The sequence below is a fragment of the Ictidomys tridecemlineatus genome, chromosome 16 (assembly GCF_052094955.1).
Source record: "Ictidomys tridecemlineatus isolate mIctTri1 chromosome 16, mIctTri1.hap1, whole genome shotgun sequence".
NCBI lineage: Eukaryota > Metazoa > Chordata > Mammalia > Rodentia > Sciuridae > Ictidomys > Ictidomys tridecemlineatus.
In genome coordinates this window covers 39,559,598-39,580,552 of record NC_135492.1, presented here as the reverse complement: position 1 = coordinate 39,580,552, position 20,955 = coordinate 39,559,598, and the positions used below count along the sequence as shown (strand labels likewise).

At 41.1% G+C, this 20,955-nt stretch overlaps 1 protein-coding gene across 10 annotated transcripts in view; it reads right to left on the bottom strand.

Moving 5' to 3' along the window:
* LOC110597420 (phosphatidate cytidylyltransferase, mitochondrial) overlaps positions 1–20,955 on the bottom strand; it is a 103,547-nt gene that overhangs the window by 32,253 nt on the left and 50,339 nt on the right. For 7 of the 10 annotated variants that reach the window (XR_013431313.1, XM_078033460.1, XM_078033461.1 and 4 more), the window contains exons 1-4: positions 15,828–16,226; positions 13,299–13,481; positions 10,357–10,449; positions 374–524 (exon numbers count right to left, since the gene is read on the bottom strand). Coding sequence is in view for 9 of the 10 variants with exons in the window: in XM_078033460.1 (XP_077889586.1) it covers positions 374–524; positions 10,357–10,449; positions 13,299–13,481; positions 15,828–15,962 (562 nt within the window). In the remaining variant the exon portion in view is untranslated. Of the gene's footprint in view, positions 1–373; positions 525–10,356; positions 10,450–13,298; positions 13,482–15,827; positions 16,227–20,955 lie in introns of those variants that run through there. The other 3 variants (XM_078033462.1, XM_078033463.1, XM_078033466.1) reach the window with 2 other exon arrangements.

Below are 20,955 nucleotides of genomic sequence, written 5' to 3'. Positions count from 1 at the left end.
AAAATCACCCTTGGATAATATCTAGAGGGGGGCTGGGATTGTGGCTCAGTGGTAGAGCACTCGTCTAGCACATGCGAGGCCCTGGGTTGGATCCTCAGGACCACATAAAAATAAATAAATAAAGGTATTGTGTCCAACTACTTCTAAAAAATAAATATTAAAATAAAATCTGGAGGGTTGTGGAGAGAAGACAGGAGACACTGGATGTAGGGAGGCAAATCAGAAAGCTACTGCAGTAAGTGACACAGGAAGTGATAGAATTTAGAAATAAGACCACTGCAGTCCCAGGGCAGGGTGAGGAGCAAGCTATTTGTATAGCGTTCAAATGACAAATCTCCTTCTTGAAAAAGGTTTGGACACACAGGACACTAACCAGAGTAGGAGAGTCCAGCGATCTCTATGAAGAGGTCTTCCTCAGAAAAGCTTTCGGGGAGCATGAGGAAAGCGGCAGTCACAGCGCTCTTCAGATTTTTATCAAGTGCTGACCTAAGGATGACGTTTTCATTCATTGCGATAATTTTCACCTGGAAAAGGCAAACATTCAGAAGAAAAATTTTAGAAGAGGAGTATTGCTCAAGCCACAGGTTGACACATATAGCTGGAACCATCCCAGATGCCGACCACTGAGGATCTTGGAATATTAGTTTGGTTGACATGAAATGATTACTATTCTAATAAGTAATCCCAGAATCTCCTCTTATGCCAAAATCAGAGAAATCATCCCATAGGAAGGAATCAGAATGCCAAAGAAAACAAAATTAATATTCTTTTTAAATGAGGAAACTCACCACAGGCTTTGATAAAGAATAAACATCCTTTGGGAATATCAATATTTTTATTTTTTCATCTCAGTTTTTAAATTTTCTAGTGAGAGAAGGTATTTTCTTTACTCAGAACTCACCTCTCTTCTTGCCCACAAATAACCTAGGTAGTTCATGCTTTATGATTTTTAGATACACAGATTTGAAACTTGGTGAAGGAAAATGGAAAGAAAATTAGCTACAATTGAAAGATCGTGGGTTTTAAATATAGATCTGGGCTCAAATCCAGGTACTTACAAACTGTGTGAGTTTGGGCAAATGACCTAACTTCTCAGAACTTAAGTCATCATCTATAAAATAAGGATAACAGATTTGTATCAAGGAATTGTCAAAGATTGAAAACAACAATAAATGTAAATGTTTGAGTTCGTGCTTTGCTCAATACAAAGCATTATTCTCCTAAATATATGTCAGAAGCAGTTGACTTTGACTGTCTAAAATCCATGTCAGAAGTAGCTGTCTTTGACTGTCTCCAAATCCATTAAATACATTAGAGCTCCAGTCTGTTCTCAGAGTCTCGGTTTTTAAAAACAGTAAGGTAGGGCTGGGGATGTAGCTCAGTGGTACAGTGCTTGCTTTGCATGTGTAAGGCCCTGGGTTCCATCCCCAATTACTTACACACACACACAGACACATACACACAGACACATACACACACACACACACCACACACACACACAAAATGCACTCTAGTTAAGAGAATATGTTCAAGTCTCAGCTCCATCTCCTCCTAGCTGTGGTGATGGGCATTGCTCCTTATCAATAAAATGGGGTTAACAGACCAAATGAGATACAGTACATTATACATTAGCTGAAGTGAGCTTCCTTTGGTGTGCTTCTTGGTACACAGGCAATGAATTTCTCTAAGCCAGGGGTTTTCATCTTTGCTAGCATTAATATCATGGGAGAGTTTATTAAAACACATAATAATGGGTCCAAACCCCAAAGCTTCTGATTCAGTTGCCCTGCAGGAAGGTTGAAAATGTATATTTCTAACAAGGTCCTAGAAAATGTTGAGGCTGTTTTGGGTTCAGGGACACCTTTCCCCCTGCCTCTTAAAAATTTTTTTTGGTGATTGAACTCTTGGGTGCCTAATCAATAAGCCACCTCCCCAGTCCCTTTTATTTTGAGACAGGATCTCACTAAGTTGCTGATGCTGGCCTCCAACTTGTGATCCTCCTGCCTCAGCCTCCTGAATTACTGGGATCACAGGCATGCACTAAAGTGCCCAGCCAGAGACCAAATTTTGAGAATACTTTTAGCTATTCTGCTTAGAAGGAGAATTACCAAATTGCTCTTCAGAATGGTTATATCAATTTATATTCCCACCATAATCTTTTTAAAACATCTGCTACTGACTCATTTTCTATACAAAGAAAAGAGTCTAGAAGTCCTTAATAAGGACTCATAGATATCTGAAATGTATCAACTGTCTCTAAAGTGTTGTTGATAAATTTTCCTCCTATAATAGAAAACAGGGCATATAAAATTATTTTTTGCCATATAATAATGCATGATAAATTAAGATGGCATACAAAAGGCACACTCTAAGAAACTCCAAAATAAAGTTCTACTGGAAAGAGAATTATGTTATCCTAAGGTATAGTTTTTTGTTGTTTAAAAAAAAAAAAGTGGTAGCACCATAAGACATAACTATAAATCAAGCTTAACAACCTAAATTCTAACTTTTGCCTTGTGTTATCCACCTTTTTTCTAAGGGAATATTTCCAACATCTATACCTCATATATGATAGGTAAGCCACTTGGTTCAATATCACCTCCTCCACCCTTATAATTATGAGAACTTAATAGACCTTAATTAAGCCTTTCGGCTTGGGTGAGTTTAGTATCTTTGCCATCATCTGCAGAGTATAACACCGAGGAACAGCCCAGGAACAAGACTCGCCTAAGGTTGCACAATGAACCAATGGCAAAACCAGGGCCACACCCTTGCACTATGCAAATCAAGTTCTAAATATTTTGAGTTATCATCATGCATTCAGTTAGGGATGTATTCTGCTTGACTTATTTTGACAGAAGTTTAATAAAACAATTTTTTTCAATGTGGAAATTGAACTGGGGGCTATAAATATGCTAGGCAAGTACTCGACCACTGAGTTGCATCTCCAGCTCCTGAAATTTTTAAGATCCTACAACACCTTAGAAGTAAAATTTGTATTCCATATGGAATCAGTGATCTAGGAAGGCAACTTCCTCAACTTACCGGTGGAAAAACTGAGGGCTAGAGAAGTCAAATACCTTTCTCTAAGAAGTGACACAAAGGACCAAGTGAGGTCCAGTCCCCTGTGATACCATTCTGCTTCCACATTCCTACCCTTCAGTCTTCATCCTAATTCACCAGTCCTTATCGATAATTATTCCCTCTCTCTCTCTCTCTCTCTCTCTCTCTCTCTCTCTCTCTCTCTGGCTATTACAGAAACCCAGTGAAATCAGAGGCTATTTTAAGACGCTAAATACTCAAAGAGGCAAACAAAAGAATAAGTTTGGAAGATTTTCTCCTAGTTAACAGAATAACCAATTGTTCTCCAAGAAATCTGTTCTACTTAGGTTGTAAGAAAGCAGTCCAGTACTTAAGGTGAAGAGAGTGCAAATAAAAGCATCCTTACTCAAAGGGAAAACGTGAATTCTGAAGGCTCTGCTACTGTGCTGATCTGGTTCTTCAACGAAAGGTGAACTAGGAACTTGTCTCGGCAGCACTGTAATTTGTTGTTCAGAGTGAAAAGCCAGTGAACGCTTGGGGCACTGCCAGAGAGGCCTGGGAAAAGAAGAAAGTCCTCAGAGTTGTGAATAGCTGTTTGTACCTTACTGGGAATGCCCCACCTGAACTGCATAGATAACATTAGCTCTACTGCCAGGGTGCAGATCTTGACTGCAGAGAGGAAGGGACAAAGCTCGGAGGGACTTTAAAAGGAGAGATTTGTGAGTACCTTTCAAGACAGAGAAAAAAAGAAAGCCACCCTCCATCTCTATAACAGTCACTGGGAAAGACTACTTGAATTGTGAAGAGTGAATTTTCAGTTACAAAGAAGGCAACCCTACCTAGTGCTGAACTACTCAACCGTTGGCCAGAACTTTTTGATTCCAAATGGTCAGGAGGGGTGACTCTTCTAAATAGTCACTGCCTGAAAATGAAGAAGGGCGGAACACAAGAATGGGATCAAACCTTATCTATCTACTGGACTGGGGGATCTTCAAGGACAAATAATGTGGGGGTCTTTTTTTTTTTTTTTTTTTTGGCATGCACAAAGAAGAACCTTAGTTGTCTTTTGAATAACTAAATGAATGGCTCAATCTTTGCATTTCAAAGGCTAGAAAACCAAAGGCTGGTTCACAGCAGGGAAGAGCCAAAACTAGTAAACCAGGTTTTCCAATTCCCAGTTCAGGGATCTTTAATACCAGGGGGATTTTTCCCATTTGAAATACATAAATAAATACAACTCTAATATGGTGATAGTTACAGGACTGTAAATATACTAAAAACCATTGAACTTTACACTTTAAATGGTTGAATTATGGTATTTTAGTATACCTTAATAAAGCTATTACAAAAAACCAATGCTGCATTACTGGCTGGGGTGTAGCTCAGTGGTAGACACCTTGGCTAGCATGCCTGAGGCCCTGGGTTCCATCTCTAGAGCCCTGAAAGATAAAGAAACTTCAAACAAAATTATCTCTACAAGGCTAGGGTCGTGGCTCAGTGGTAGAGCACTTGCCTAGCACATGCAGGACACTGGGTTCTATCCTCAGCACCATATAAAAATGAATAAATAAAATAAAGGTATAAAAAAATGTTAGGGCTGTTGTTGTGGCTCAGGGGTAGAGTGCTCACTTAGCACGTGCAAGGCCCTGAGTTTGATCCTCAGCACCACATAAAAATAAATGAATAAAATAAAGGAATTGTGTCCAACTAAAAACTGGAAACTAGATATTTTTTTAAAAAATTTTAAATGTTACAAAATCATCTATACATGAAAAACAAGTGAAATACAAAAATCCCAAATTATGTCAAAGTAATTAGGGAACTGATTTTAACTTGCTTTAGTGTTTTTGTTTTTTTTTTAACTTACAAAAGATTGTTCACATGTTCTATTAAGTAATTTAAATTCCATGGTTCTTCACTTAAAAAATATTTGCAGGGCTTGGGATGTAGTACAGTGGTGACTTGCTCAGCCACACACACACACACACACACACACACACACACACACACACACACACACACACACACACACACACACCAAATGACTAAATGACTCAGAAACGTAAGTCTGTACTAGAAATCAAAACATGGTATCTCCTCAATTATAAGGTAAGTTGCTAGTAAAGTATAACAGAAATTTAATTTTAAATTCAATTTTTCCCAGAAATGTCCATCTTTTTAATTCCTGTATATTCCTTTTAAAGATTTAACTTGCAAGTAATTGAGGAATTCTATTTCAATTTGCAAAGTGCAAGACAATTTTGGAGTTTTAGACAATATAACAATGTAACTGCTTTTAAAACATAAAAACAAAGAATTCGTACTCTTTCTCATAATTCTTAAAATAACCACCCATTTTTCTTGTTGAAAATGCTACTATCCTTTCAACAGATTTGCTCAAGTTTGATTAATACTTGCTGCCACCTAGAGGGAAAAATGATTGCTGAAAGACTTACCACAGAGAAGTCCGCTTAACTGTGATTTCCACAGGAGTGGAAAAAACTGGGGGCAGGAGCAGGAGGGAGTCACTTCACCTGTTTATCATTTTCACTTTTTAAAAAGATAAGTCTTTTTTTTTTTTTTTTGGTACTAGTGATAAAATCCAGGGGTGCTCTACCACTGAGATACACCTCCAGCCCTTTTTATTTTTTCTTTTGAGACAGGGTCTTACTAAATTGCTGAGGCTGGCCTCAAACTTGTGATCCTCCTGCCTCAGCCTCCCAGGTCCCTGGGATTCAGGTGTGAGCTACCATGGCAAGCTTTTATTTTATTCTCTAAATTAGGCAAGAAATGCACAGTTTTGTTTAAGGTAAATGTAGCTGCTACTCCTTGTCTTGGACTGCTTTTATTTTACAAGAACAGATGACATTTAGATAAATTCTGAGATCAGGCCATAGGGTGTATAACTCAGCAGATCACATACTTAGCATGTGCAAGGCCCTGGGTTCGATCCCCAGAACAAAATCAAAACAACAAAACAAAACAAAAAGATAATTTCCAGTACTTACATTCTTAGATTTCAGGGCATCTCAGGTTTCTAACACCATTTTTTTTTTTAATTTAAAAAATTCCAGGCATAAAGTATAGTACAGAGAATAATGCAATATTTTTATATTTGATCTTATTTGATCTCAACATAACTGAGATAGCCAGGGATGAAGAGAAGGGAAATATCATTTTTCTGAATGGTTCTGAAGTATCAGGAATTTCAGAACCCTTGTCCACAGATGAAAATATCCCAAGGTGTGAGGGACTCTATCGGTGGCACAGGGTCACAAGATTAGTAAGGATCACAACTGAGATCCTAACCTTAGCTCTCTCAGACTCTAACTAAAATGTCCATGTTCTTCCCAACATTAATACTCTGTTTCCAATTTTCAACACTTTTGGGGCGTTGGCAGGGTAAGTACTATTATCCCTATTTTACACATGAATTGACTGACATTCAGAAAGATAAAACCAGGTGCCTGAGTTTGTATAAACTCCTAATAAGCAGTAGGAATTAATATGACCAAACACTTCTAATTCCACATTCATTTATCTTCCTATCAATAACATTTTTTAATATTTATTTATTTTTTAGTTATTGGCGGACACAACATCTTTCTTTGTATGTGGTGCTGGAGGATCGAACCCGGGCCGCATGCATGCCAGGTGAGCGTGCTATTGCTTGAGCCACATCCCCAGCCCCTATCAATAACATTTTTAAAATTATAAAACCCTTAGAAATAAAATGAATATTTATATATTTTCAATTGCATTTATTTGCTTAATTATGAGCTTTACCTGTTATCCAGTCTAAGAATGAGAAATTCATCTATAGATATTTGAAATTATTTCAGTAAGCTTATTGTTTCTGGATGTTTAAAAAATGTATGTATGGGCTGGGGGTGTGGCTCAGTGGTAGAGCACCTGCCTAGCATGTGTGAGGCCTTGGGTTCCATTTCCAGCACCACACACACAAAACAAAACAAAACAAAACAAAACAAAAAGCACCTGGCAAATTCTTTTGTTTGTCAGACACAGAAATTTTTTCTTTTTCTATTTGGGGCTATTTATGGATTATAGAGATTTGGTAAAGTATACTCCAAAAGGAAATTACAACCTTTCCTTTCTCCCTACTTAATCATCCCTGAAAAATTTTAAAATTTATGGTGAATATTCTTATTTTACGGTAATATAGTTATTTCCTTAGGTTTAATAAGAATCTGTTTCTTGGGCTGGGGCTGCAGCTCAGTGGCAGAGCACTTGCCTAGCATGTGTAAGGCACTGGGTTTGATCCTCAGCACCACATAAAAATTTTAAAAAGGTAAAAAAAAAAAAAAAAAAAGAGTAAAATAAAGGCATTCTGTCCATCTACAACTAAAAAAAAAAAATTTTTTTTTTAAAGAATCTGTTTTTCTTGGGTGGGGAAATATAGCTCAATGGTAGGGCACTTGCCTAGTATGTGCAAGACCCTAGGCTTGATCCTCAGCACTGCCAAATAATAATAATAATAACCATAATTATAAAATGATTTTACTGAAGGAAAATTTATAAGTGTACATATTTGAAAGATTTGGCTTGATAAATTTTTACACATGTGTATACATGTATAATATGCTCAAGTATTTCTGCATATTTTAATGAATTATACAATTTTTTCTGTTTTTTATTGGTGCATATTATTTATATAGAAGGGTGGGGGTTTCATTGTGGTATATACATATATAAATAAAGTGTAATTTGGTCAGTTTCACTTCCTAGCATCCCCCAATTCCCCTCCGCTTCTCTACTTCCTCTACCTTAGTGGTTGGTCTCCCTTCTATTTTCACTGAATTCTTTTTTCCTCCCAGTTTCATCCCTCCATCTTTCAGATATGAAAGAAAACATATCTCTAGTTTTCACATATGATACTGTGAGTCTGACTTATTTCACTCAAAATTATGATCTCTGGTTCCATCCAATTTCCTGCAAATGACAGAATTTGTTCTTTGTTGGGAAGAGTTTTATTCTTTCTGAATAAAATTCCATTTACACTACTAAATTTTAAGCCCAGGTTCAAAGCAAGAGCATCTTGACAGCCCATATACACAAATAAAGAAATTTTTCTGACACAGACCAAATGAACTATGACAGTAGAAATCTCTTATTTTTCCCCATAGCTCACTATAAAAGGAGGTAGGGGTTGCTGTTATGGGAGATACCTGAGAACAACCCATCTGCTATTTTTGGAGCCTAAGACCCTGTACATATTTGAAAGTGTACATATTTGAAAATTTTCCTTGGGAGGTGTATGAGATTGACAACTGTGACTAGTTAGCACAGTTCTTTCTTTTGCTGTACTGGGGATTGAACCCAGGGGCACTTTAACACTGAGCTACATCCCCAGCCCTTTTTATTTTTTATTTTGAGATTGGTTCTTGCTAAGGTGCTGCAGCTGGTCTTAAACTTGTGATCCTCCTGCCTCAACCTCCTGAGTTACTGGAATTCTAGATGTATGCCATTGCATCTGGCTCAAGTAGTTCTTAAAAAAGAAGCTTTCTCAGAAAATAGGCCATACTTTTGAAAAAAAGAAAAAAGATGATAGTTGCAAACACTTGTTAAAAGTTCAAGTTCCTTCCCACTTCTTTGTCCCTGTTCCTTTCTATCAAAGCCATGGAGAAGCCAAAACCCCACAGTCTCTTTCAGGAGCATCCCCAATGAGGTAAGAATATAGTGACAGGACATCACCACTGGCCTCAGGAGGATAAAACAGGGTCCAGAATACCATTCTCCCCTGGAATGACGGCCTGACTCATTCATTCACTCAACAGTTACTGACTGCTTTCTGTGTGACAGACATTGTCCTGTCTTTTTCGAGGAGACAACAGTGGACACGTAGTGCCCTGAGCTTCTAGAAGAGAAGATGAGGATGTACATAGTACAGACAGAGGTGCCACTAAGGCACTGGACACCTTCTCTGCCAACTCCCCAAATGGACTGACCCTGTACCTGAGGGGGACAATCTGTCTTTTACTCCCAGCATCTGACACCAAATGTGTGGGGCTTTTTCTGTCACACCAACCAATTCTCCAACTTTTTGGACACCAGTTGTGTGTCCTACAATAGAATTTAATTTTGGTATTATCTATCTCGAGCTATATAGAGAATCCTTAAGTTAGGGGCTCAATTCCACACAACTAAGTAGCTGTAAATTTCCACAATCCCTTCCTCTGGGTTGATAATTTGTTAGAAGGGCTCACAGAACTCAGGAAGGCTTACTTACTATTACCAGCTTATTCTAAAGTATCCAACTCAGGATCAGCTAAATAGAGTGATGCAGGGGTTGGGGTTGTAGCTCAGTGGTAAAATACTTAACATGTGCAAGACCCTAGGTTTGATACCAAGCATATGAAGGAGGAGAAGGAGGAAGAGGAGGAGGAGGAGGGAGGAGAGATGAGGAAGGAATAAGTAGGGGGAAGGAGTATGAAGAAGAAAAGGAGGAGGGGGAAGAAGAAGAAGAGGAGGAGAAGGAAGGAAGGAGGAGAAGGAGAAGAAAGAGGAAGAGGAGGAGGAATAGTAGTAGTAAGAGGAGGAGGACAAGGTATCGTTGGGTGGGACTGGGAACTGAGCTCTGCGCCCACTCTAAAGACCCCATCCTCCCAGCACCTCAATGTGTTTGTTCATCAACATGGAAACTCTCAGAACTCTGTTACTGAGGGTTTTATGGGGGTCCCACTACCTAGGCATGATTGATTAATTCACTGCCATTGAGAGTAACTCAATCTCCAGCCACTCACCCCTTCCAGAGGTGGGTGGAAAATGGGAGGTAGGGATGAAAGTTCCAGCCCATTAAGCACATTGGTGGTTTCTCTGGTAACCAGCCCCTATCCTGAAGCTATCTAGGGCCCATCAAGGGTCACCTGGGAAGGCTGGGGATGGGGCTTAGTGGTTTAGTGCTTACCTAGCATGCACATGCATGAGGCCCTGGGTTCAAGCCAGAAGGAAAAGAAAAAAAAAAAAAAAAGAGTCCCCTCATTAGATGAACTCAGGTATGGTTGAAAGGGACTTGTTATTCCTAACACTTAGGAATTCTAAGGCTTTTAGGAGCTCTGTGCCACAAGCCAAAGACAAAAACCAACCATATATTTCTTATTATGTCACAATATCACAACGTAATATCTGGACATTGGTAATGAATTATAAAGGTAATTCATTAAAGGTAGAAAGAGGAGGAATCTAATAGGCATTTCCATTTCCTAGAGTTCCATCTCATTGCAATCACAAGGATTAAAAGTCAAGTTAGGTTCAGAGACACCCTAATTATGGCAGCCTAAAAAAACACACACTCACCGGTTTTTGGAGGCGTCCAGCAATGTATAAGTTATTCCAGTTGAGGAGATCTTCAATTAGAATACTGGTGCTAATAACCCCATATTTGATAAGCTGAAAAAGGAAAGAAATGGGTGAAAAAAAAAAGCCAAATATCAGGTTGTTTCTTATGCAAGTACAAAACATAAGGAAACACATCAAATTCTGGACCAGAGTAGGACCTTGATTTCCAAAGTCACTCAAAATGCCTTCCATGGAAATACCCACATCTCCACCAAAACTCTTTGAGAGGTTTAATGTCTAAAACAGATTTGGAACTCAGATATGGTTCAAGATACAGTTCAAAGTACAGGAGGTGAGGTGATCACAAACTTAGGTCCATGTGATGTTAAAGGCAGAATGACTCTTAGACACCATTCTGCAAAAAAACCAAAACAAATAAAAAAAAAAAAAACTAGTCCTTTCCAAATGTTTGAGAAATATTGTTTTAGTTCATGTTCTCCATCTGAGAAATAAAAAGCTGAGGCCCAGAAAGAATAAATTAAATACTCCAAATGGCAACAGTACTAACAGAGTTAAAACTAGGCCTAGAGCCAGGCATAGTATGCACCTATAGACCCAGATATTTGAGAGGCTGAGGCAGGAGGATGGCTTGAGCCTGTAGTATGGGACCAGCCCAAACAATTCCGAGAGACCCTGTCACTTTCCAAAACAAAACAAGGCTGGGAATATACTCAGCAGTGCTTAACTAGCATGTATGTGGCCCTAGGTTTCATCTCTAGTACCACAAAAACAAACAAATAAACAAACTAGATCCTAGAATTTTAGTTCCCAATGTTCTTTTCATTGCAAAGTAACAGAAAGTTTCTTTAATTAAAAGTTTTAACTGATATCCTTTACATAGTCAATTCCTCTATTGCTGTTGACTTCGAAAGGCTTATAGTTACAAAGCAACATCCCCAAATAAAACCTCTTTATCAGTGCTAAACACATTGAATTATGGTCAAGTCAATTTCCATAATAATTTGTATAAACCCTGAATGTAGATTTCCCAGGTTACAAAGTCCTATTTGTGTTAACAAATACCTTCAGATCCACTTTACTCAACTTTGGTATCCAAATAGCCTTCTCAGGCTGCACATATGTAAAAAGTATCTAAAGAATTTCAATTAAAATGTACAGTCCCCTTGGTATACAATTTTGCCTAAACCTTTAGTTACTGGAGCATGTAATACTGTTTGAAAGTTACTAATTAGAGATAGGCTCAGCATAACATTAATTATGGATAAAGAACACAGTTATGTGTTTTGCATGAATAAGTGGAAGTGGCAGGTTGGGCTTTTCCCTCCACTAGGCCACAGGACTGCAGAAACCATTCTTGCTACAGGCAAGTAATAGCTGGGGGGTAGGAGGGGGGACAGTAGAAACAGCACAAGCCTAGAAATCAAGGAGCCTGTCACTAACTAGGGGCCTGACCTTAGAGAAGGTGTTCTTTCTAAACCTTCATTTCCTCATCTGCAAAATGCAGGTGCAACTAGGTGTAGTGGTGCATAGCTGGAACCTCAGCTACTCAGAGGCTCAGGCAGGAGGATTATAAGGATGAGGCCAGTTTGAGCAACTCAGCAAGAAGCTGTTTCAAAATATAATTTAAAAAGGGGTGAGGAAGTTGCTCAGTGGTAGAGTGCCCCTGGGTTCATACCTTAGTACCATATAAAAGGAAAAAAAAAAAAATGCAAGGGAAGCAGGATAGGACCTCAACCAGAAAAGCAAATAGACGGCCTTAAGGATTTACAGACATCACCAGTCAATCACAGCACTCATTCCTCAGCCAAGTTCAGATCCTTCTCAAGTCAGTATTCCAGTCTCCTGCCCTTTAACGCATGCTCCTTTGAGCAGTTACATGAGCATTACCAGACAGCTTGTAAAATATGCAGCATCTCAGGTTCCATACCAGACTACTCAATCAGAATCTGTACTTTAAAAGATCCCCACATTATTCATATGCCTATAAGTATGCTCCAAAAATCAGCAGGAGTGTCAATCTAGCAAGTGAAGCCCATACCTCATTCTTAACCCAACTAATCTCCAGGAGGCAACTGAGTTAGATCCCCACTGGTCTTCACATTTTGGGGATCCACTTAGCTCTTGACAGTCCTCTTAAGATACTGGCATGCTTCATCTGGTTTGCTTTTCATCTCGTTTGCTTTTTTTTTTGGTAGTGCTAGTACTATAGATCAAACTCAGGAACTCATACATGCTAGGCAAGCACTCTACCACTAAGCTACAACCCAAACCTCTGGGCTGTTTCTCGTCTAAAAGATAGGCAAGAGTCTCTGATGTCAGACAATCCCTCTTTGGGGACCTTTGCTCTCTAACACCCCACTCTTGAATCCCACTCACGTGTTAACACCAAGAGGTTCCTGTCTATTACTTTGCCTCACAGACTACCAGCCTCCCTTAATGCCCGCTTCACTTCCAATTTCTTCCTGGGGGTGTCTGTTCCTCCTTCTAGATAAGACTGATCTCCACCCTGATCTTGAATAGGGCTGCCTATTCCTCACACTGACCAAACCAGGGTTCTCAAAGTATGGTTCCTAGACCTTTGGTTTCAGTGTCATTTGGAAGCTTGTTAGAAAAGCAAATTCTCCAGCTCCAACTAGACCTACTGAATCAGAAACTCTGGGGGTGGATCCCTGCAATCTGTGTGTACAACAGATTAAAACTTGGGAACCACTTGGCAAAAAAAAAACAAAAAAAACAAGTAACATTCAATCACCTTCTCACACTGCAATCACAATGAAGGGGAGTTGAGGACTCCAGTGCCTGCTCTGTCCCTGGGTTCAGAACATCCAGCAGGAGTGTGACCCTTTCCCACCTGCACAAACACATATTTCACTGGTGCTCTTTTAACAAAGGTTAATAATTAGCCAAGTTAAGACAAAGGCCCAACGAATGTCACTTACCCTACCATCACACATAATCAATGGATTGTAGTAAACTCCAGCGCCATAGTTATCCTGGACAGATGTGATCATCTTGGGCCCTAAAACTTTTAGAAATGAGTAGTGGCTCCAATTCTTTTTCAGGTTTTCTGAATGCCATGCAATAGGATCATCTACTGTGAACACAAAATCCAGCATTGCATTCTGTAAAGAAAAGAGAATGAGTTCATTAATTCCTGGAAAAGTGGCTAGATAGAGTGGAACCCTCCCAAATATTGTGCTATTATGATTAGCAGAAGATCTAGGGTCTCCAATCTCTGAAAGCAATGTGAGCTTTGTTTTAATACAAATACTAATTTAATGTGTACTATGTCAGCACTTTATATATAATACATATACAGCAACTTACTTTATCTTCACAATAATTCTACAAAGTAGGTATGCAATTATTCCAATTTTATAGGAAAGGAAACCAATGTCCAGGATAAGCACTGTGCCTTGGTACACAAGGCTAATTAGCCACAGACCTAAGTAGCATGGTAATAAATTCTGTGTGCTGAATAATTGTGCTCATTACCTTTCACCTAACTGCAGTTAAATGTGTTCCACTTTTCTTCCAGATCAAAGATCACTTGGACAAACTCTACTAAGTAGTATGTAAAAGGAAATAAGTCATTCACAACTACTAATAAAGTACCTATGAGTTCTGATGGGTCCTAGGGTAGAAGAGCTCAGTCTACTGGAGGGAGTATACAACTTGACTTGATAGAGGAATGCACAATGTACTAATATCACTTAAGAGTGGAGGCAGATCCCCAATGGCTTAGGAGGCTGAGGCAGGAGGATTGCAGGTTCAAAGCCAGTTTCAGGAACTTAATGAGGTTATAAGCAACCTACTGAGACCCTGTCTCAAGATAAAAAATAAAAAGGGCTGAGGATGTGGCTTGATGGTTAAGTATCCTTCGGTTCAATCCATGGTACAAAAAAAAAAAAAAAAAAAAGATCCAAGAGAACAAGAAGTAGGAATGCTTCTAGGGAACTTAAGTAGGAGTCTTGAAGAAGGCATTCAAGGGAAACAGGGCTGGTAAAAGTACTTGGGGAAGCATGAGGAAGGCACAGAGCCATGTACAGGAAACTACTTCTATGGGTAGGAGACAATCAGGCATGTTCTGGACCTGCAGTTTGGTGCTACTGGAACAAAACATACTTATGTTGTGGGAGATAGGACCAGAGAGGCTGTTTGCCATGCTAGAAAACTTTCCTGCAGAAGAACTAACTTGAGAGTGGAGATAAAGGATGAGGGAAATCTGATAGGTAACCACTAAAAAATTCCAGGGGAGAAACAAAAAGGTTTGAGGCGAGGCACTTGGGGTAGAGACTAGTTTGGAGGAGATTTAGTATTAGAATATACAAGGTTTGTTAACTTGAATGTAGGGGATGAGAGTGAGAGTAAGGAAAGAATCTTTTTTTTTTTTTTTGAGGGAAATCCAATTCTACTCAAAGGAAAACCTTCACTGAAAAATGATGAAGAGTCTACAGGAGACTAAAGGATGCTCTGGGTTTCCCTCACTGTGATCCACAAACCACTGGTGATACTTAAGATGTGAGGAAGACATGGGTAAACATTCTTAAATATCTATAATTATGTAAATGTATATTAGAAAAGTAATTAGATCATACTATAATTTCTCACACAACTTCATATGCTGCCAATTTAAAGAACAATATTGTAACAGCATAGATAGGAAATCCAGGCTGTAGACAGCCTCACCAGGAAGTGAATAGGCAAACTTTAACCAAAAGGCAAATTACAGCCAAGTATCTAAGTCCCTATTGCAATTTTCACACTGAATTCTGTAAATCACAATGAAAATTATATTGCTGTTGTGCTCAGCCAACTCTGAAGAGTAACAATGTTTAATCCCCACTAGACACTTGTTAAATATGCTGAGCATGAAGTGCATACACCGGCTAGCCACTAACTGTTGTCCTTAGTTACCTTCACGGTACCTGCCCTGGCCCTACAGACAATTCATCAATTTCCTTGAAATCAGAGGATTATTTTGTATTCTCTCCCACAGCAGCAGATAGGAGCTCAAACTTGGCTGCGCATGAGAATCAAGCGACGTTTTTCAAATTCCTGAAGCCCAGCCCCATTCTAGACGAGTTAAATCAGGAATCTCAGGTAGAACCCAGCAATTCTTTTTTTTTTTTTTTAAGCTCCCTAGAAAATTCCAACGTAGTATCCAGGTTGAAAACTGAATTCGAATTTAGCAACTGTTTTTCTTTCTTTCACCGTGCCTAGGCAACAGTTTTTCCCTTCACCTAACTGCAGCTCCCAAGTGGATTCCTAAATTATCCTTCAAAACTCAGCTCACGTTCTCGTTATACTAAGAACACTTCTGAACGATTTGCATCCTCCTAATTGACGCCTGGAGTGCGCAGCAGGCCACCCTAGGGGTCCGAAGGGAGAACAAGCAGAATCCTGGCAATGGGGTGGACCGCGGGGAAGCCACATGGGGAAGGTCCGGTCTCTGGGGCCGGGCTCACCTTCTGGTCTGAATTGGGACCCGCCTGGCGGTACACCCCGGAGCCATAGGCGAAAGCCAGGCTCAGCTCCTCGGGGAAGTGAGACAGGATCTTGCGGAAGGCCACCCCCGAGCTGTGCAGCGCCTGCAGCGCCATGGGTCAGAGGCTGAGAGGAAAACCGAGGACCCTTGGCGGAGCAGGGCGAAGGAACACAGTAGCAGGGACAAGTGGTTAAGGGTGAGGAAATGGAAGTGGGGACACCCGCTCAAACGTATGACGACTGAGTGGAGAGGTGGGACTTCAAACACTCGCACGCAGTTGGAGCGGTCGGTCTGTCAGAACCGAAGGTGAGAGGAGCACCGTGCGAGGCTCAGGTGGGCGGCGGTCTCGCAGGCGCAGCTTCCTCTCCCGGCCCCGCCCCTCACGCACACGCGCTTCAAAGGCGCAAGAGACGGCGCACGCCGGTGTGTGAGGACGCGGGAGCTCTGCAGAGTCCCCTGGTGGTCGGAGGAGCGCTCTGCAGGCCTGGCTTGAGGCTGCAACTTTAAGCGGGTCTGGGGGATGGGTGGGAGGTGCAGGTCCATGTCAGCTTACCTAAACTGCTCTTGTGTCTAAGGAATCTTCTGTAACTCTCTCCTCAAAGCCACAGTTTTAAGAAATGACTATAAAATCGTGTGTGTTGAAGGTTTTTTTCCTAATGAAGCAAAGCCTCACATATAGAATTAACTATTCTAAAGTACACAGTTCAGTGCTATTTGTTCTTTAACAATGTTGTGCAACCATCATTTCTTTATGATTTTAAATTGAAGGATTTTTTTGGGGGGAGGTGGGCATTAGGGATTGAACCCAGGGGCATTTTGTCACTGAGTTACATCCCCAGTTCTTTTAAATTTTTTAAAAAATATTTATTTATTTATTTATTTATTTTTGAGACAGGGTCTCACTAGGTTGCTAAATTCCTTGAATTTGTAATCCTTATATCCAAGCCTCTTGAGTAGCTGGGATTACAAGCCTGTGCCACCGCGCCCAGCTTGAAAGAGATTTTGAAGGTTTAAAACACAAGTAAATTTTAAAATACGCCAAATTCCACCATCTGGAGATTAAAAGCTGTTAATATTTGGCTATGATTTCTTCCTAATAAAGCCCTTTTCAAATCCAATGATGGATACAAAAGTGCTCCACAAATAGAAAAAGACTGCACACATGTCCTCTGATATTTGAGTTTAATTTTAAGGGCAGAGAAGACTCTCTGCCCCTTTGCCTTGGGGATTGGTCTCACATCAGGCGAGATGTGGTTTCTGGATCAAACAGAACCTGAGGATAGAAAAGATCTTAGAGGTCTCTTCTTCATTTACAACCACAGACATTTGCTCAAGATCACCTGGAGTTTCAGGATGCAGCTTGATACCCAGGACAGACACTTTATAGCTACTCATTCTGCTCCTATATATTCTGCATCTCAACAATGGGTCAAGCATGGTGGTGCACACCTGTAGACCCAGCTACTTAGAGGGCTGAAGCAGGAGGATTGATTGAGCCCAGAGATTTTGAGGCCAGCCTGGGCAATAAGGACCCCATTTCAAAAAGAGGAAAGAAGGAAAAAAGAAAGTTGTAATATCTAACATTTAGGTAACGTGGGTATATTTTCACATGAATTTCTCATTTATCCCCCCTCTAGTCCCTGTGGAAGGAGGTAATTGCTTCTATTTAACATATAATGTTAAAGCTACATGCCATGTCACATCATTCTGTAGCAAAAGCAGAGCTAAAACTCAGGTCTGGCTCCACCTAGTGGTTCTTTTCACAATTCTCTCTCCTTTCCTTCAGGGGTTTTGAATACCAACCTGTTGGAGTGAGCCGGTAGCTTAGATTGGTGTAGGCAGAAAAGAGGCCGAGAAACCAGTAACCAAAACTGTTACCCTAAGGCCACCATGAATGAAATGGTGACTCCTGGGTGGTAGAAGCAGAGAAAAGTGAGATAATTCAATAGGAAAAATTAATTGTGGTTAAGTGCTGAGAAATTTGAGGTGAATAGATCAGAGTTATAGCCATGCAGGGACTAGAGGTGTATGGAGGAGATACAAGGACATCAGAATATAATGTGTAGTCATGAACCTGGGCACCCAGCCTTCTAGTAATGTCCTTCCAAAAAGGGAACATTAATCAGTTCTGGGTGTGCAGGGGAGAGACCACAGGAAGAAGCGCTGTTGCCAGGTCTTGAAGGATGGGTAGCAGTTTATCACACAGAAAACAGGAGAGGTTCCACAAAGAAAGGCACGGTGGCTCATGCTTGTCATCCCAGCCGTGTGGGAGGCTGAAGCAGGAGGATCGCAAGTTTGAGGTCAACCTGGCCAATTTAGTGAGGTTCTGCCTCAAGATAAAATATGAAAAGGGCTGGGTTATGTAACTCAGTGGAAGTTCAATTCCCGAGACCACCAAAAAAAAAAAAAAGAAAAAAAAATCGATTGTGACATGGCTTCTCAGCTTCAGCGGGACAGCTAACCTACTGGTCCTTGCTGAAAAGGAGCCACGGAGCAGTGGAGTGGCCTCATGAATGGCAAGTGCCAAGCCGGCCTGCTGCCACATGGAGCCCAAAGCACAGGCAGGACAAAGCCACCGACCTGCCCTTCTCTGCCACCAGGTCTGGGCACAGTATGGATACAGAAGCCTGTTTCACACAGTGCTGCAGTCCCATCCCAAGACCTCAGCCTCCTGCTTCCTGAGGTGCCACCAGAAAATGAAAGTGGGACAGGCTTGGGACTCAAGAACTGACCAATAGTATTAGCATATCTCCAAGCCCTAATTAGCATAAGTTTGGACCAATAGCGGTGAACCGATTGGTTTATAAACTCCTAGACCAAACCCCTCCGTTTTGGAAGACTTGCTATAGAGTTCTCCTATTTGGGGTTTAGTAAGGTGTCTGTCTCTGGGTTTTAACAAATTCTGATATTACACTTATTCACCCTCAGTTAGAAGTGCCACAGTTCTTGGCTTCAGAGGTCTGCATCTCATGCAATCTGTATCTGTCACTGGAAACACAAAAACTGCCTGCTAGTAGGAGCAGGGACAGCAGGGAGTTGAGCTTTTCCTGGAAACTCTGGTTTTAACTGGCTTAATGATAGGCTCTGGGGTGGGGTGTGTGGCCTGCTTAGCATGTGTGGGGCCCTCCATTCAATCCCCAGCACCCAAAGTAACAAATAATAGGCATCACTAAAAACTTACTGTGCCTAAGCACTCTCTATCCTCTACCCCCCTTTTTTTCCCCATTCCTAAGACTCTGAGGCAAGTTCTGTAAGATGATCATCATTTTTTACCTCTGGAAATCAAGACCCTGAAGGGAAGAGCAGATTATCCAGTCAGAGGGAGCTGAATGAGAAATCTGGGGTTGAACCCAGGACTGCCTTATCCATGTCCAAGTCTTTCCCACTGGGTTTAAATCCCTTCTGAAATGCTCGTGGTGCAAGAGAAGAAAATGGATATATTTCAGAAGCAGGAGCAGTGGCCAAAGGCACAGCCTAGAGATGATAATAAGGGAGGCAGAAGGGAGACGTGGTGCATTTCATTCTCTCTGTGCAAACACAGAGATTTTGGTTGGTTCCTACTAGATATCACCCTAGCCCCAGATTGCCACACTCACAGTGGGATTGCACTGAACCCCTTCATTGGAACAATGAATTAACCACAGGACCAGGCGTTTCTTTTTTAATCTTCTTTCTTTCCTTGAGAAAACAGTTCAACTCTTTCCTGTGTGCAGAAGTGAATCCATACTCAAAAAAGAGTAAACATTATAAAATGCATGTATTATTCCCTCAGAGGTAGGCACCAGTGATGTTTGTTACATCAGTGGGTTGATGCCCACGGTCCCGTGGAGCCCACCATACAGCTGCGGTGGGTCAGAGGTGCAGGGAACTGGCACTGACACCAGCCAGAGTTCACTGGAGCCCCTACAGCCCTAATCTACAACCCCAACCTACTGCTTCCTGCCAGGAGGAAATGAAAGTGGGGTAGACTTGAACTAAAACTAAGACTCAATCATTGACCAATAGCATTAGTACATTTCTGCCTCATTAGCATAAGATTGGGCCAATAGTAGTGAACCAAGTGCTATATGGATCCCTAGACCAGGATCCTCCGTTCTGTGCAGGTCCTCTGGTCTCTGCCGAGAAGCTATACCAGAGATGCAGGGCAGCAGTCCTAGAGGATTGAAGCCCCAGGCTGTGTGGAGCCCTCCACAGTGTCTGGGGTGTAGCTAATTTGTACTGAAGCAAGCCAAAATGTCCTGATCTGTTACCCTATAGCAGCCTGGTCTGCTCACTGGGGATACCTGCCGTAGAAGTGTATTCCTTCTAGTGCCTTCTTCACCTACAATCTCAATTTCTTGCTTCCTACCATGAGAAATTGAAAGTGGGGTAGATTGGAATGAAAGTTGAGACTCAAGAATTGACCGTTAGTGCTACCACATTCCTGTCTCTATCTGGCGTAAGTTTGGACCAGTCATGGTGAACCAAGTGGCATACGAACCCCTAGACCAGAATATGTGCTGTAGAGTCATCTCCTTCGCTGCCACTGTAAGGTGTTCGTTCCTGGTTTGGGGGCAAAACCTACTGTGATGTTTACTCATCCTGAGGAAGAACTGTGAAATTCCCAGGCTGCAGACATCAGCATGTCATGCAGATGTTATTGGTCAGCAGAAGCAGAAAACCTTCTGCCTTACTTATTAGCGGAAGCAGGGAATCAGCTTTACCTCAAAGCTCTGGTTTTAATAGGACTAATAATAATGGCCCGGGTGTGTGGCTTAGTGATAGGGCACGTACTTAGTGTGGGTGTGTGTGTGTGTGGGGGGCCTGTATTCAATCCCCAGCACCCAAAGTAACAAATAATAGGCATCATTAAAAACTTACTGTGCCTAAGCACTGTCTATACTTTAACACCCCCCCCTTTTTCCCATTCCAAAGACTCTGAGGCAAGTTCCCTAAGAATGAGCATCCTTTTTTACCGCTGGAAATCAAGACCCCGAAGGGAAGAGCAGATTATGCAGTCAGAGGGAGCAGAATGAGAAATCTGGGGTTGAACCCAGGACTGCCTTATCCACGTCCAAGTCTTTCCCACTCGGTTTAAATCCCTTCTGAAATGCTCGTGGTGCAAGAGA